Genomic DNA, 17,635 nt, shown 5'->3' with positions numbered 1-17,635 from the left:
TTCTTAAAGACAGATTTTAAACATTATTCCTGTTCCCTTTTTAGGACACAGGGACATTGTGCTCTTGTGTGAGAGCAGTGGCATATCCCTCTTAATTATATGTATTAGTGAAATTGAGACTATTTAAAAGTGGACTTTGGCTGTTGGTACAAAACTTCTCAGTTTTTACTAAAAGTTTCTCTGGATTGCCATAACCAGTTTGGCTCAGTGGATAGAGCGTTGGCCTGCGGACTGAAAGTTCCCAGGTTCAATTCCAGTCAAGGGCATGTACCTTGGTTGCGGGCATATCCCCAGTAGGGGGTGTGCAGGAGGCAACTGATCGATGTTTCTCTCTCATCGATGTTTCTAACTCTTTATCCCTCTTCCTTCCTCTCTGTAAAAAATCAATAAAATAGAAAATAAAAATAAAAAAATAAAGTTTCTCTGGGTAGAACAATAAACCGGATGTGAGTTTTAGGGCTTAGACATTTCATACTTAGGTATCACATCTTAATTACCTGTTTATGGTCTCAATATGTATAAGAACAATAAAAACCTAACTTTTTAGTTGTAGTCTAAATTCCAGAACAAATGTATGTCCTGTATGCTGCTCAGTTTAGATTTTAAAAAGTCTCTCCCTATAGGAACCGTTGCAATGGATAAATTTTCAATCCTTCATCTTGGAACTCTGATCTTGACACCTTTTAGCAATTCTCTTTTTTTTTTTTTTTTTTTAAATATAGTTTATGATTTTTTACAGAGAGGAAGGGAGAGGGATAGAGAGTTAGAAACATCGATGAGAGAGAAACATCGATCAGCTGCCTCCTGCACACCACCTACTGGGGATGCGATCAGCTGCCTCCTGCACACCACCTACTGGGGATGTGATCAGCTGCCTCCTGCACACCACCTACTGGGGATGCGCCCGCAACCAAGGTACATGCCCTTGATTGGAATTGATCCTGGGACCCTTCAGTCCGCAGGCCAACACTCTATCCACTGAGCCAAACCAGTCAGTGCTAGCAATTCTTTTTGATGTAAAAATCTCTCCATGTAGTCTGGTGAGTTCCAGGTGCCCCAAGGCCAGCCTCATGCAGTGACCTGTCCGCCTGGTGGGTGACCCATGGGGCAGCCCACCAATTGCCCTTCCCTGGTGGCATGGTGGGCGGTGCCCAGCAGTCCGTGAGGAGTAAGGTCCAAGGAGGAGCCTGGCTGCCCTGGGAGGGTGGCAGAGGTGTGCTCCATAAATGGGCTGGGGGTTGAGGGAGGGTCACCTGGTGACCCTGGAGGTGGTTTAGGGGCCTCTCATAGAGGCCTGGCCTGGAGGTGAAGGCTGTATGTGTGAGGAGCTGTGACTGATGAAAATTAAAGGCCGTGGATGAAGATGGACTTGAATTACAACCACAAGAGCCAAACTCTTTTTTTTTTTTTTTTTTTTTATTAAGGTATTACAAATGTCCACACTCTTTTTTTTTAATGTTTTTCTTATTTCAAGAAAATTTTCAATATAATGCTACATGCAATAAACCTTAATATTTCAAGAAAAATTCTTAAATATAATAATGTTACATATCTCAAGAAAAACTATTTTAAATCTATAATAATAAAAGCGTAATATGCTAATTACACCGGACAACCTTCCAGACAAAGCCAGGGCTGCGAGGGAAGCCTGGATCCTGGGTGCCAGATAGAAGCCGGTGCTGGCAGCCAGGGGAACGAAGGCCTACTCTTGCACAAATTTTGTGCATCGGGTCTCTAGTATGATAATGTTACATGCAATAAACACTATTTAAGAAAAATGATCTTACATATAGTAATATTACATGCAGTAAACATTAATATTTCAAGAATAAGGAGAGAACCAAGATGGCGGCATAGGTTAACGCCGGAGTTTGCTGCTTTGAACAACTACTTCAAAAGTGAAACCAAAAAATGGAAGGGACATCACCCAGAACCACAGGAACGCTGGCTGAGTGGAAGTCCTACAACTAGGAGGAAAGAGAAACGCATACGGACACCCAGAGGAGGCGCAGTGCTGAAGTGAAATTCTGAGGTGCGGAGTGCGCGGAGCGGGCTGGCGGCGGAGGGCGCGGTTGGCGTTTTCAATCGGGAGGGAGTCGCAGAATCTGAGCTCCAGATCCGGGCGAGTCTTTAGGGACCCACACTCAAACGGGAGAAGCGGGACTGTCTGGCTTCGGTCAGAGCGAGTGCAGCTTTCTCTCTGAGCTTTGCAGCGGGTGCTGGGACTCTGAGAGGCAGAGCCCCTGGGGACAGGACTGAGAGCCGCCATAACTGCTCTCTCCGGCCCACCCTGTTGATCCTGTGCAACCCGCCCCGCCCAAGCCCTGCACACAGGCATTTCCCGGATAGCCTCAGGCAAAGGCTAGATTAGCACCTCCCTAGAGGACAGAAGTTCTCTCACTGCTGACACAGCTGATTCTCATAGGCACTTGGCCTGGAGGTCAAACCCTCCCTGGAATTAGCTACAACAATCAAGATTTAACTATAAGACTGCGAACAAAGACCACTAGGGGGTGCACCAAGGAAGCATAACAAAATGCGGAGACAAAGAAACAGGACAAAATTGTCAATGGAAGATATAGAGTTCAGAACCACACTTTTAAGGTCTCTCAAGAACTGTTTAGAAGCCGCCGATAAACTTAATGAGATCTACAAGAAAACTAATGAGACCCTCGATGTTATATTGGGGAACCAACTAGAAATTAAGCATACACGGACTGAAATAACGAATATTATACAGACTCCCGACAGCAGACCAGAGGAGCGCAAGAATCAAGTCAATGATTTGAAATTCGAGGAAGCAAAAAACACCCAACCGGAAAAGCAAAATGAAAAAAGAATCCAAAAATGCGAGGATAGTGTAAGGAGCCTCTGGGACAGCTTCAAGTGTACCAACATCAGAATTATAGGGGTGCCAGAAGACAAGAGAGCAAGATATTGAAAACCTATTTGAAGAAATAATGACAGAAAACTTCCCCCACCTGGTGAAAGAAATGGACTTACAGGTCCAAGAAGCGCGGAGAACCCCAAACAAAAGGAATCCAAAGAGGACCACACCAAGACACATCATCATTAAAATGCCAAGAGCAAAAGATAAAGAGAGAATCTTAAAAACAGCAAGAGAAAGAAACTCAGTTACCTACAAGGGAATACCCATACGACTGTCAGCTGATTTCTCAACAGAAACTTTGCAGGCCAGAAGGGAGTGGCAAGAAATATTCAAAGTGATGAATACCAAGAACCTACAACCAAGATTACTTTATCCAGCAAAGCTATCATTCAGAATTGAAGGTCAGATAAAGAGCTTCACAGATAAGGAAAAGCTAAAGGAGTTCATCACCACCAAACCAGGATTATATGAAATGCTGAAAGGTATCCTTTAAGAAGAGGAAGAGGAAGAAAAAGGTAAAGATACAAATTATGAACAACAAATATGCATCTATCAACAAGTGAATCTAAGAATCAAGTGAATAAATAATCTGATGAACAGAATGAACTGGTGATTATAATAGAATCAGGGACATAGAAAGGGAATGGACTGACTATTCCTGGGGGGGGAAAGGGGTGTGGGAGATTCGGGAAGAGACTGGACAAAAATCGTGCACCTATGGATGAGGACAGTGGGTGGGGAGTGAGGGCGGAGGGTGGGGCGGGAACTGGGAGGAGGGGAGTTATGGGGAAAAAAAAAAAAAGAGGAACAAATGTAATAATCTGAACAATAAAGATTTAATTAAAAAAAAAAGAATAAAAGGATTTTAAGTATAATAATATTACCAAAACTGTACTAATGTAGTATGATATCACAAAAGTTGTAGGAAATATTAAAAATCAGCAAATAACAGGATTACTTCTAGTATATTGTTTCCCCCTTTGGCTCTATTTTTGTTCATCAGTTAATGTTGTTCATTATATTCCACAAATGAGTGAGATCAGATATTTATCTTTCTCCGACTGGGTTATTTCACTTAGCATGATGCTTTTAAAGTCTATTTTGTCAGATATGAGTATTGCTGCTCCAGCTTTCTTTTTCTTTTCCATTTGCATGGAAAAATTTTTCCCATCCCTTCACTTTCATCCTTTGTATGTCTTTTGTTTTGAGGTAGGTCTCTTGTAGGCAGCATATAGTTGGGTCATGTTTTTGTATCCATTCAGCTACCCTACACCTTTTGATGGGAGTATTTGATCCATTTACATTTAGGGTTATTATTGAGAGGTACTTATTTATAGCCATTTTAATTCTGTATGGCTAGGTTTCTCTCTCTGTTTCTTCTTCTCAGCAATCCCTTACAGCAATCCCTTTAGCATTTCTTATAATGCTGGCTTGGTGGTGATAAACTCCTTTAGCCTTTTTTTGTCTGGGAAGCTCTTTGACCGTCTATTTTGAATGATAGCCTTGCTGGACATAATAATCTTGGTCTCAGGTCCTTGCTTTCCATTACCTTGAGTACTTCATGTTTCCTCCTGGCCTGTAGAGTTTCTGGTGAGAAATCAGGTGTCAGCCTTGTGGGAACTCCTTTGTAGGTAACAGTTTTCTTTTGCTGCCTTTAAGATTCTTTGTCTGTAATTTTTGGCATTTTAATTATGATGTGTCTGGGTAGGGGTCTGTTTGGGTTCTTCTTGTTTGGGGTTCTCTGTGCCTCCTGAACTTGTGTGACTTTTCCCTTTATCAGGTTAGGGAAGTTTTCTACCATTATTTCTTCAAACACCTTCTCTACTCCTTTCTCCCTTTCTGCCTCTTCTGGCACATCTACTATTCTAATACTGTTATGTTTCACATTGTCCCACAGCTCCCTTAAGCTGTCCTCCTGTTTTTTTATTGTTTTTTCTTTTTGGTTCTCTGATTGATATTTTCAACTCCGTCTTCTAATTCACTGATTCGATCCTCAGCTTCCCCTAATCTGCTGTGTATTTCTTCCAATGTGTTCTTTATTTGTGTTATGTCATTCTTTATCTCAGACTGTTCTTTTTTCATAGTTACTGTATCTTTTTCATACTGTTGAGAATTTTTAACATCATTACTGTGAACTCTGTTTCAGATAAATTTCTTATCCCTGCTTCCTTTATCTCTTCTTCTGGAGAATTCGCTAGTTCTTTCATTTGTGGGTTGTTTCTTTGTTTCCTCGTTTTGGTTGTCTGTTTGGGTTTGTGACTGTGTATTAGGTAGATCCTTGATACCAGTGGTCAGCAAACTGCGGCTCGCAAGCCACATGTGGCTCTTCGGCCTCTTGAGTGTGGCTCTTCCACAAAATACCACGTGCGGGCGCGCATGTACAATGCAATTGAAACTTAGTGGCCCATGCGCAGCAGTCAGTATTTTGTGGAAGAGCCACGCTCTAGGGGCCAAAGAGCCGCATGTGGCTTGCGAGCCGCAGTTTGCCGACCACTGCTCTATACCTCTCAACCTCTAGTGCAGGACAGTATTAAAGGCTGTTTCTGACTAATTGGATCAGGCAAAGACTCAAAGCCTCCATACCGCCTCCGTCTACATCAGCGGTTCTCAGCCCGTGGGTCACGATCCCTTTGGGGGTCGAACAACCCTTTCAAAGGGGTCGCCTAAGACCATCGGAAAACACATACATAATTACATATTGTTTTTGTGATTACTCACTATGCTTTAATTATGTTCAATTTGTAACAATGAAATACATCCTGCATATCAGATATTTACATTATGATTCATAACAGTAGCTAAATTACAGTTATGAAGTAGCAGTGAAAATAATTTTATGGTTGGGGGTCACCACAACATGAGGAACTGTATTAAAGGGTCGTGGCATTAGGAAGGTTGAGAACCACTGGTCTACATACTAATAGGATTCAGACTTGAATTGCCCCCAGGTAATCGTCCTCAGGTGTGATGAGAGTTTTTTCAACAAGGTGGGACAGTTGCTTCTGCCTGGAGGCTAATTGTTACTTTTAATCTCTCTCTTTTTTTAAATATATTTCTTTATTGATTTCAGAGAGGAGGGGAGAAGGAGAGAGAGATAGAAACATCAATGATGAGAGAGAATCATTGATTGGCTGCCTCCTGCACTGGGGATGGAGCCTGCAACCCAGGCATGTGGCCATGGCCGGAATTGAACCTGGGACCCTTCAGTCTGCAGGCTGATGCTCTATCCACTGAGCCAAGCCACTGAGCCAAACTGGTTAGGGCTACTTTTAATCTCTTAAGTGGCCTCAGGGCAAGGTGTTTTCCAATAGGGTGTGTCGACTATCTTCCCCCCAGGCAAGGCAGATGTCTATGTGGGAAAGATGTCCTCCACTCTGTGAGGGAATGACTCAGTCCAGGAAACTTGGGGTGTCTGCCTTCTGAGCTCTATCCCCCGAGTCCCCAGTCCTGGGTTCTGCTCTCACAGCTCCAGTCCACTTCACCCTCCCTCTGCCAGAGCACAAAGTGGGTGACTCCACAGGAAGTTTTTTGTGTGTTGGCCCTTTAAGAGGGTGCCTGAACTTTAAGCTGCCACTCCCTAGCAGATAGTACCCCACTGCTTTTCACAGCTAGATGTTATGTGGGTACCTTCCTCAGTTTGGTGCTCTCTGCTGGGGAATCCAGCTTCAGGATTAGATCCCAGAGTTCTCAGTGGCGCACGCACACACACAACACACACCCCGAGCTAAGAAATCTCTCCAGGACTTCAGTTGCCCTCTCTGGGTGTCCCGGCCAGCCCTTTCACGCCTCCATTCCTCCGATCAGTCTCTATGCGGTCTTCACCTTAGGTCCTTGGGTATCAGGGTTCTCTTCCTGTGAGTTTTCCATTGGTTATTCAGGAAGCCTTTCATTATTTCAGTTGTAATTCCACCTTGTTCCTGGGAGCATGTCCATGCAGCATCCTCTTTCTCTGCCTCCATTTTTTATCTTCCCAAACTCTTTTTTGATGCAACAATTTTTCAGAACACTTCCCATACATTTCTCATTTGATCATCACAACAGTCTTGTGAGGAACTGATGCTGCACACCTGGATGGTGATCAACTTATCGTGGAAGTAGGAGAAATTGTTTTTATTTCAGATGTTGTTGATTCAGACATACTGTGCATAACTTTGTTCATATGACTCAGATTCAGTTGTAATCCAAAATGTTATTGGGGATGTTGTTATTGAAGATGTTTAGATATCATGAAAGAAACAGATGTATCTGAAACAGTCATCATTATCCTGAGCAAGTGCTGGATTCAGATGTAACTGAAGAAGTTTCTGTGGAACAGTAAACAGTCCCAGATGCTGTTTTAGCTCCCGATATTCAGCATTAATGTCTATACCAGAACACATCTTGACAACTGAATTTATACATGTGTCTTGTGTTGGACACGTTGAACATGGGATTCATGATAGTGTAGTAGAGGCAGAAATCGTCACTGATCCTCTGACAACTGATGTGGTTTCAGAAGTACTGGTAGCAGTGTACCTCTGAAGCAATTATAGATGCCAATGGGGTCCCTGTGGAAGAGCAGGATGATGACAAGAGCAAGTGTGAGGAATACCTTATAAATTCCAGAGATGATGCTGGCAAAATAGAATGACAGTTCCTCTGGAATGACCTCGGGCTCAGAGTCAGAAATCAATCCTTGTGAAGTGGATGGCACCTGCCCTGAAGTCATCGAAGTGTACATTTTTAAGGCTGACCCTGGAGAAGATGACTTGGGTAGCACCATAGACATTGTGGAGAGAGAGTCTGCGAATGATTATGAAGTTGAACTACTTGATCAGAATAGCAGTATTCATTTGCCAAGAGAAAAGATGGTTTATGTGACTGTCAATGACTCTCAGCAAGAAGATGAAGATTTAAATGTTGCTGAAATTGCTGATGAAGTTTATTATGGAAGTAATTGTAGGAGAAGAGAGTGCTGCTGCAGCAGTGGCAGCAGCTGCCGCACAAAAACAGCAAATCGATGACAATTAAATAAAAACCTTCATGCCAGTGTGGCAGCAGCTTACTGTAATAATTCTCATGGAACTGAAAACTGGAATGGCACTGCAAGTGCCCTCTTGCACATACATGAATCCACCAGGCTCAGCAGACTGACTAAATAAAAACCAAAGAGAAGGAGAAGACCTGATTCCAGGTAGTACCAAACAACAATAATAATTGGCCCTGATTGACATCCCTTGACTCTCTGTCCTTGCATGATTTGTGGGAAAATGTTTGTCAAGAGGTTTTTTTGAAAAAGCACATGAAAAACCATCCTGAATAGCTTGTCAAGAAGAAATACTGCTATACTGACTGTGATTATACTACCAACAAGAAAAAGACGTTTGCAGAAATACCTGGAGAGCCATAAGCTGACCAACAAGACAGAGAAGGCCATTGAATGCAATGAATGTGGGACGCATTTCTCTCATGCTGGGGCTTTGTTTACCCACAAAATGGTGCATAAGGAAAAAGGAGCCAACAAAATGGGGTTCACAGCAAGAACTTTCTCATATTTGCATGGAATGTGGTAAAGGTTTTTGTCACCCATTAGAGCTCAAAAAGCACATTCAAATCCAGCTGAGGAGAAGCCATCCAATGACAGTACTGCAAATATAGTTCTGCAGACTCTTCTACTTTGAAAATGCATGTAAAAACTAAGCATAGTAAAGATATGCCATTCAAGTGTAACAGTTGTCTTTAGACATTTTTAGAGACCGAAAAGGTGCGGTAACATGCTCTTATTCACCAAGAAAGATACCAGTGTTTGCATTGTGATCACAAGAGTTTGAACTCAAATGATTTTGAACACATAATTTCCGTTCACATGAAGAACTACCGCCGTAAGTGTGACATGTTGATAAAGGCTTTCATAGGGGGTCAGAATTCAAGAAACGTGGCCTGCCCACAAAGTTTAAAAAATGAACCCTTGTAGACATTGTGACTTTAAGATTGTGGATCCATTTGTTCTAAGTTGCCATACTATCTTGGTTCATACAAAAGAGCTTCCATTTAGGCGTAAGAGACGTAGAAAGAGATTTAAGCAACAGAATGAGCTTAAAAAGCATATGAAGACAGACAGTGGAGGAAAGTGATCAGTGGAGTACTGTGAGTATAGCACTACAGATGTCTCAGGCTTTAAACAGCATGTTTTTTCCATTCATATGAAGGATTACCCTTACAATTGTGAGTACTGCAAGAAGGGGTTCCTAAGACCTTCAGAAAAGAACCAGCACACAGCCCTGGCAAGTGTGGCTCTGTTGGTAGAGCATTGTCCCGTGCACCAAGGGGTCGCCAGTTCGATTCCTAGTCAGGGCACATGTCAGTGTGCAGGCTCAATCCCTATAAGGGACATGCAGGAGGCAGCTGATATATGTATCTCTCTCACATCAATGTTTCTCTCTCAACCTCTCCCTCTCTTTCTAAAATCAGTAAAAAGCATATGTAAAAATAAATAAATACATTTTTAAAAACAAGAACCAGCACACAATGCACGGCATCTTAAAGTGGGCCTACCCAACAATACTTCTACAGATGTTTGTGGAGATGTTAGCCTTGAAGCAGAAAATTCATTTTAAAGCTAATCACACTTTATATTTCTCTTACATAGTCTGGAACCATGCACAGTTCTTTTCTTTTTGAAGCAAAATATTGAAACCTTTAAAGGGCACTTAAGCAGTGGTTCTCAACCTCCTGGCCCTTTAAATACAGTTCCTCATGTTGTTACCCCACCATAAAATTATTTTCATTGCTACTTCATAACTGTAATGTTGCTACTGTTATGAATCGTAATGTAAATATCTGATATACAGGATGGTCTTAGGTGACCCCTGTGAAAGGGTCGTTTGACCGCCAAAGGGGTTGTGACCCACAGGTTGAGAACCGCTGCTTAAGGGTTTGGTCAAGTGAATATAATAAAATATATTTGTATAAAGAAAAAATGAATTTGTAGTCACTATTATATACTGATATTAGTTACAACCTAGTTTTAATTCTTAAAACAATTTTGATTACCAAAGCTAAAAAATGAATATTCCAGTTAAATGTTTTAAAGAGGTCAGATTTTTACAAGGACTTAATATAAGTTGTTATTCTATAGAACTATCCTATTAAATGTTGTTATAGCCCTCCTTCTGAACACTTTATTTTAAAAAAAGGTAAAATACATAAAAAAATCATAATAGGGGATGTGTGACATTATTGTAATTGTGTATTTGCAAATAACATGTGAAAATAAAAATCTGACTGTTTTCCTGTTTAAAAAATAAATAAAATAAAAATTTCTCCATGTTATTTGTGACTAGATCTTCTGGTAATTGGTAGGTTGTTTCTGGTAAGAAGTGAAAGACGGGCCTTCGGGCGCTCAGTTGGTTGAATGTTGTCCTGTACACCAAAAAGGTTGTGGGTTTTATTCCTGGCCAGGAGGCATAAAGGAGGCAACCGATGATGTTTCTCTCTTACATCAATGGATCTCTCCCCCTTCCTCTCTCTAAAATCAACAAACATATCCTTGGGTGAGGATTAAAGAATAAAGTGAAAGAGAGGATAGGCAGAAGCCTATAAACGGCTTTATGTACACAGTGACACTTTGCTGTGAGTGCAGTACCGTGCCATGGGTAATTAGTCCTGGGAACCAAAACTGAACGTCTAGGCAGAACCATGCTGAGGGTGCCACTCAGACTGGGTGGGAAATCCGTGCGTCGTTATTAGAAATCCAGTCATTGGACATGGTTTCCCCACAGTCAACTTTGTTGTATAGCAAGCATGTCAAACTCGCAGCCCACAATAAATATTTTGCAGCCCAGCCAATATAACGGTATGTAAGAAACATTTTAATAAAAATTTCGTAACTTAATCCTTACAGTATCCTGTTATACATAATTATTAATAACAAACTACAACGTTCGCTAATGACTGATTACTATAATCATGTTGCATTCATCTCCCTTACACACCTTACGCGCAGGTGCACCATTTCTCTCCACTAATACTAGCGAATATTTTAGCAGCCGATTGCCACGTCATTGGACTGACTTGTTCAGTGTGCGAAACGGGAAATATTTCGCTTTCAGAGAACAAGAAAAATAGGTTTATTTGCGTTACGCTTATTAATTTGTGCAGTTATTCAGTGTCTGGTAAGTTAATGTTCAAGAAAAAATGATAATTTTTATTTAAACGTTCTATTATTTTATGTTAACGATTACTCATTTATTTCAGCCCTTTGTATTCAGCATGTCTCTATTGAAATAAACCTACGTTTCTGTGAAAATTGAAGCTTTTGTTTTTTTGCGGCCCATGTTAGCCTTTGAGTTTGACATGCTTGTTGTATAGTCATTGAAAATAAAATGCCACTGATGTGTTCACATACTAAACATATACACCTATGTGACTAGCACCCAGATCAGAGGCCAGAATAAGAGAAGCATCCCAAAGAAGCCCTCATTCCTTTTTGCTACCTTCTGGTCTTCCCTCCCCACCCCAACCCCAAGAGTTTTCAACTCATTTCTTTTCACCTCTCAGTACTACCTCCGAAACTCCAAATAGAAATAGAACCACCCTTCAGGAAAACAATGTTTAATATACTCAACTGAAAACATGCACATGAATTATTGGAAGGGAAGTGTGATAATTGGGAAGGCCATACAGAGACAATGTGAAAAGAAAACTCTTCTAAATAAAAAACTCATTTTGAAAGCTTCCCAATTCATCTGTCGTCTCATCTCCTTTTAGTTAATTGCAGAAGGAAAATGGGTCAAGTTTGAAAAAACAACTTACATGGATCCTACTGGTAAAACGAGGTAAACTATATTTTTTCTTTTGTAAAATGCTTGGTATTGGGGGTTCTCAAATTCTCTATTTAGTATTTGGCATAAATTTTGATATTTTCTTCATTGGAAACTCTAGTTATAGAGAAATCTAATTTAGCTGTTTTCTTATTGTTAGAATGTTTGAATAACTTACAATCTATGCATATTTATAAATTTGTAAATTTGTTACAATAGCTAGTCAGGAAACTATTTTAACACCATTCTCCCCAGGTAGATTAGTGTGAACCTAAAACTTTTGGGACAAGGCTAATTTAAGCTGATAAAGCAGCAAAATAATTAACAATACAGGTTCCTTCCTTCTAATTAAACCAATTCTAACCTCTAAATAAGAATTAAAGAGGAAACATTGTGTTTGAGGTAAAAGTTACATGCTTACTAGTAAACCTTGCTTATGGAAATGTAAATTGGAAAAGAAAATGTTTTATAAAGCATTTCACAATATGTATCAATTGCCATAAAGATATGGTTGGGGCGGAGCTGTTTGGAGCCAGGTCACCATGGGGTCTGAGACTGTGCTAAGAAAACTATTTGGAATCAGTTTTGTGCCTAAAAGATGTTCATCAAAACTTTAAAAAAAAAAATTTGAAAGCAACCTAAACATTCTAAATATATGGGGAATAATTATTTTAGTGTATTCATTTGGTAAAATTTATGCATCCATCCACAAAACAGATTATGAAGACAACCTAGCAATATGAGAAAAAATTAGTAACTTGGTAACGAAAAAGAAAATTGTATATATTCTTTTTAAACTCTGCCAAATAACGTGTAAGAAAAAGCTAGAGTACTGGCCAGCATGTCTCAGTGGTTGAGCATCGACCGATGAACCAGGAGGTCATGGTTAGATTCCCAGTCAGGCCACATGCCTGGGTTGTAGTGGGCTTGCAGAAGGCAGCCAATCAATGTTCTACTCTCACATTGATGTTTATCTCTTTCCCTCTCCCTCCTCTCTCTCAAAAAATCAATAACAAATCATTTAAAAAAAAAAAAAAAAAAAAAAAGCTAGTAGGAAAATATATAGGGCAGCTGTATGATTAACCTTTTTTTCAGATTTTCTGTTTAGTAACTTTTTATGAGCATCAGGAAAAATGTATTAAATAGATTAAGCATTTACTTAATGAAATATAAAAAGGGATAAAACAGAATGAGAAAATACAAAAATGTAACTAAATTGAGTATCTAGATTATATAATTTAAATTTATTAATATAAAATTTCCATTTAATTCCAGGCTGACTTGGCTTAGTTAGTTGGGCATCGTCCTGGGCACTGAAAGGGTTGCTGGTTTGATTCCTGGTGAGGGCACAAGCCTGGATAGCAAGCTCAATCCTGGGTAGAGGTTGTTCAGGAGACAGCTGATTGATGTTTTGTTCTCTCTCCCTCTCCTTTCCTTTCTCTCTAAAAATCAATTTAAAATTTTTTAAAACTCCATTTAAGTGATCAAATAAGAATACAGCTTCTTTGTGAGGAAATACATCTATCATCAGTGCAAAAGTACATGGACTTGCCAGTAATTTAAACAACTTTTGATTATATCTATTAAACTAGCAAAAATATTAATAAGGCCTAGTGTTGGAGAAATACATAGCACTGTTAAATTAAAACCCTATAGAATACTAAGCACACTACAATCCAACAACACAGTCAGAGAGTATATTACCTATTATGTAAAGTGAGTTTGATGTATAGAACTAAATATGAATAAAATAGATGATTCAGAAATGTGGCAAGGCCTAAAACCATAAGGAGCACAATATGTTCCAATGTACTTATATTTATGAAACTATAGACAAAGATTAGACCCCAATTTATACTGATATTGTTTGGTTCTCTTCCCTATGAAGTTAAGTTTATAACACCAAATAAAACCCTTCACACCAGTTAGCTAAGAAGCATGTGTTGGTTTGCAACAGCTAGTTTCTTCACCTCACTCTTCCTTCCAGCATTATAACTGGGGATATGCATCCATCATTCAGGGATTATTTTCAAAATACTCTTTAGTTCTCAGTGACTAAGGAGAGTCTGCTTCAGTAGTTTGGGAGCAGGCTTTAAAGCAGGGGTGGGCAAACTTTTTGACTCGAGGGCCACAATGGGTTCCTAAACTGGACCGGAGGGCCAGAACAAAAACATGGATGGAGTGTTTGTGTGAACTAATATAAATTCAAAGTAAACATCATTACATAAAAGGGTACGGTCTCTTTTTTTTTTTTAGTTTTATTCATTTCAAACGGGCCGGATCCGGCCCACGGGCCGTAGTTTGCCCACGGCTGCTCTAAAGTCTACCCAACTGCCATGCTTACATGGCCTACTTAGAGCATGTTCACCTCCAGTCTTCCTCACATAGGTCTTCCTCACATAGGTCTTCCTCGTGGCCTCCAAAGAGGTCTTCATGAAGCACTGGCATTTCATACAGAATGTGAAGCTTGGGAGAATGAAGTGCTGTACTTTGCAGTAGGCCAGTTTATAAATTTATAAAATGTTTTATCTGTTACCTGATATAAAAGCATGTACATGAGGATAAAATAGCAGCTATAGAATCCTTGGTTTCACTGTCTGATTCATGGAAGAGGCTATGGAATTAATTTTAGAAGTATAAAAGTATGCTGGCATTATGCCCTTTTGTTGGCATTCAGGACAGAATTGAAGTCATCCTCTTGTGTTGCTTGACTAGAGAGAAGAAAACAAAATGGGCTTTCCTATAACAAGCTAAAAAATGGAGTAACTTTAATTAGAATCTAAAGTTACAAGAGGTTTACGAGGTAACATGCTCTTAATTCCCTAGCTTTACAAATGAGAAAACTCTCAAGGAGGTTGTGGCTATGGGTTAGCTAGTAGGTAATTGGAGACTTAAGATTTTCTTACTCAACCCAATGTACATATCTCAGAGTCCCTTTAAGATAATTAGAGCCCTCATGGGGCATTCTTGTTCTATTGTTTGTTATAAATGCACTTATATTTTATTGCTCATAATTGATGGCTTATTACTGCTTATTTATCTCATCTTAACCACTATAATGATGCTACTCTTTTTCCCTTATTCCTAGTGTACTGGGGATGGGACCTTCAGTGCTTTTCCCAGCACTGTCTTCTTCAGTCCTTAGGACTAATCTTAAGAGGCAGCAGAGAGAGCTATACAAAAGGTGTTATGTCTCTTGCAGTCTGTATTACTGACATCAGAATTGCTTGTTGGTTGGCTTCTTGTTACTAACAGGAATGTTGGCAGCTGTGAGTTGTCATAGTCATCTTTGATTTTCATAGGTTCATTTTAACATATTTGCCCTGTAAAATTTGGATACAATACTGAAAGATCTAGTTTACAGAAAGTTGTGTGTTTTTTAACTAGATTAAATATCTGAATTTTTTTCAAAATATAAGTGTGGCACGATCCAAACCTCAAACCAGACACGAAGTATGAGGCTTGCTCCAAGTAACAAAACTTATACTCACTGTTACCGTAGTAAGACGTTATTGATGCCTTTCTTATCCCAATTCCAGAGCCACTCAGGTGTCTTCTCTTAGATCCAAAATCATGTCCTTCTTCACTCCCATCTCTTACCACTGCTTTTTCTTATTTAAGGGATGAGAGTGAAGGGAGAATTTCTCTCATATGCCCTTCCCCTGTAAACAACATGATTGTTCCAATAACTGGATTTCCAGTACAGTGTTCTCCTGAAACAAATAGCTAATTAGGAATAAAGCCTTAAACAGGAGCAAGAACCTGCTGTTACCTCATTCTCCTCTAGGGACATTTTCCTCTCAGATAAGAAGTCACACACATACAGTAGAGCACTCTCCTAAATTTAAGGATTCCTCAGTTAATAAATGGAAAGGTCTTGCTTTCTTAAATTGTGTATTTTAGGTCACAGATTTTAAAATCTAAGTTGTATAAATATCCAGCTCAATAGTTCTCATTATGCAGCGTATCCTTTTTTCATAGGAGCTTATTGTGCGCACACACTGCTCAACAGCTTCGAAAGCCATTGTCACCCACTGTGCTGCTCCCCTGTAGATTTATGATCCAAACTAAAGTTTTTTGAGTATTGACTTGAAAGGCAGCTCAAGTGACAGCACCCAGAGAGCTAAATGCTCGGTGGCAGGTTTTCTTTGGTCCTTCTCAAAAGCTGTAAGACAGCACAACTGGCTTTTTAAAGAAATACAGATCTTTACTGTTTGGTCTTGTTGACCATTTGTACATTTGCATGCTCTGCATTTGTAAAATTCTTGCTGTACACACAAAAACCTAAGAGTATTCTCCTCTTTGGCACTGCTGATTTTGTTTTTTCTTTTTTGCCTAAACAGAACTTGGGAAACTGTGAAACGTGCAACCAGGAAAGGACAGTCGGCTGATGGTATGAGTGCAAACCTATTATAACTCTTCCTGAGAGAAGTTACCACACGTTATTTGTAGTAGGCGAGGTGCAGGAGGGTTGTGTTTTGTTTTGGTTTGGGGTTTTTTTACTGTCACCAAGATCTCAGGGCAGAGTTACCTTCAATTATGATCTTTTATCTTTAAATCTAATATTTGTTTTTGCAATGCTGTGTAACTAAGTCGAGCTTTCTTTATAAATAACTTCTGGCTCCTGTTATCTAAGCTCCAAACAGTGTTTTTGAGGGAAAGATGTACACTAATATTTATAGCCAGGCACAACTCAATAGAATTTGAAGCAACATACTGTGTCTAGACATGATACAACTCATAGAAATCCTTTGTATTCTGTTCAAAGGACCTAAGTGAGAGCCTTTAGTTTGGAAAACTTATTTGCACTACTTCACACTTTTAGCCATGTGGTTTATAGTTGACTAGAGGCCTGGTGCCCGAATTCATGCACCAGTGGGATTCCCTTGGCCTGGCCTGCAGGATCGTGCCAAAACCAGCTTCCGACATCCCCCGAGGAGTCCCAGATTGCGAGAGGATGCAGGCCAGGCCAAGGGACCCCCACTGGTGCACAGTAGAGGCTGGAGAGGGACACAGGAGGTTGGCCAGCCAGGGCGGGATCGCTGGAGAGCTCCAGGGCATGTGTGGCCTGTCGTGCTCAGTCCCGATCGGCCGGACTCCAGCAGCAAGCTAACCTACCGGTTGGAGCATCTGCCCCCTGGTGGTCAGTGAACGTCATAGCGAGCGGTTGAGCAGCCTTAGCATATCATTAGCATATTATGCTTTGATTGGTTGAACAGCCGACCAGACACTTAGCATATTAGGTTTTTATTATATAGGATAAGGAAATGGGATTAAGAAACAACTATTCATTCAGTTTACCTACCCTCCCAAGAGTGAATGGTTTGACTGCAAAGGTCCCAGAAACAATCCTGAAATTCACCTCTGGTCTAGGGGAAGTTGGAGAATACGTCTTTATTTTCCCCTTCTGTTTTTTATTGGAAGCAAACAGAGTAATTGCATGATGCTGTTTTTCCCAGCTGGGAAAGTATTGGCAGGCGGGGGTACTTCTGGGCAGTTTGTGTTTTCTAGAACCCAGTGGGGTTTTGTTTTTGTTGTAAGGCCAAGTAACTCACTTGATTTATAAACAACATGGAAGTGTGATTGCTTGTTCTTTAATTACATTTTTTAAAATCCTCACCCAAGGATATGTTTTTTCACTGAATCTAGAGAGAGAAGAAGGGGAAAGGAGAGAGAAATATCAATGTGAGTGAGAAACTTGATCAATTGCCTCACACACCTGCCCTAACCGCGGCTTGAACCCACAACCTGTGTATCTGCCCTGACCAGGGATCAAACCTGTGACCCTTCAGTGGATGGGCCAATGTTCTAACCACTTAACACACCAGCCAGGGAGACTCTATAATTACATTTCTAAGGGAGAATAACTTCCAAGTTCACTGCCAGTACTGTAGCTTTTAACTCCTATTGCTAGTGGCGAAAATAAGGTAGATTTCAGCTGCAG

At 40.2% G+C, this 17,635-nt stretch overlaps 1 protein-coding gene and 1 pseudogene across 8 annotated transcripts in view; both read left to right on the top strand.

Moving 5' to 3' along the window:
* NUDT5 (nudix hydrolase 5) overlaps positions 1-17,635 on the top strand; it is a 37,143-nt gene that overhangs the window by 11,939 nt on the left and 7,569 nt on the right. For 7 of the 8 annotated variants that reach the window (XM_036352464.1, XM_036352498.1, XM_036352513.1 and 4 more), the window contains 3 exons: positions 11,639-11,706; positions 14,780-14,875; positions 16,035-16,084. In XM_036352464.1, the coding sequence (XP_036208357.1) occupies positions 11,639-11,706; positions 14,780-14,875; positions 16,035-16,084 (214 nt within the window). The remainder of the gene's footprint in view (positions 1-11,638; positions 11,707-14,779; positions 14,876-16,034; positions 16,085-17,635) is intronic. The other variant, XM_036352508.1, reaches the window with a different exon arrangement.
* Positions 1,138-9,243, top strand: LOC118672087 (annotated as a pseudogene).

Source organism: Myotis myotis, unplaced genomic scaffold (assembly GCF_014108235.1).
Source record: "Myotis myotis isolate mMyoMyo1 unplaced genomic scaffold, mMyoMyo1.p scaffold_m19_p_1, whole genome shotgun sequence".
Taxonomy (NCBI): Eukaryota; Metazoa; Chordata; class Mammalia; order Chiroptera; family Vespertilionidae; genus Myotis; species Myotis myotis.
The sequence above is the reverse complement of the archived record's forward strand: the minus strand, read 5'-3'. Positions and strand labels throughout refer to the sequence as shown.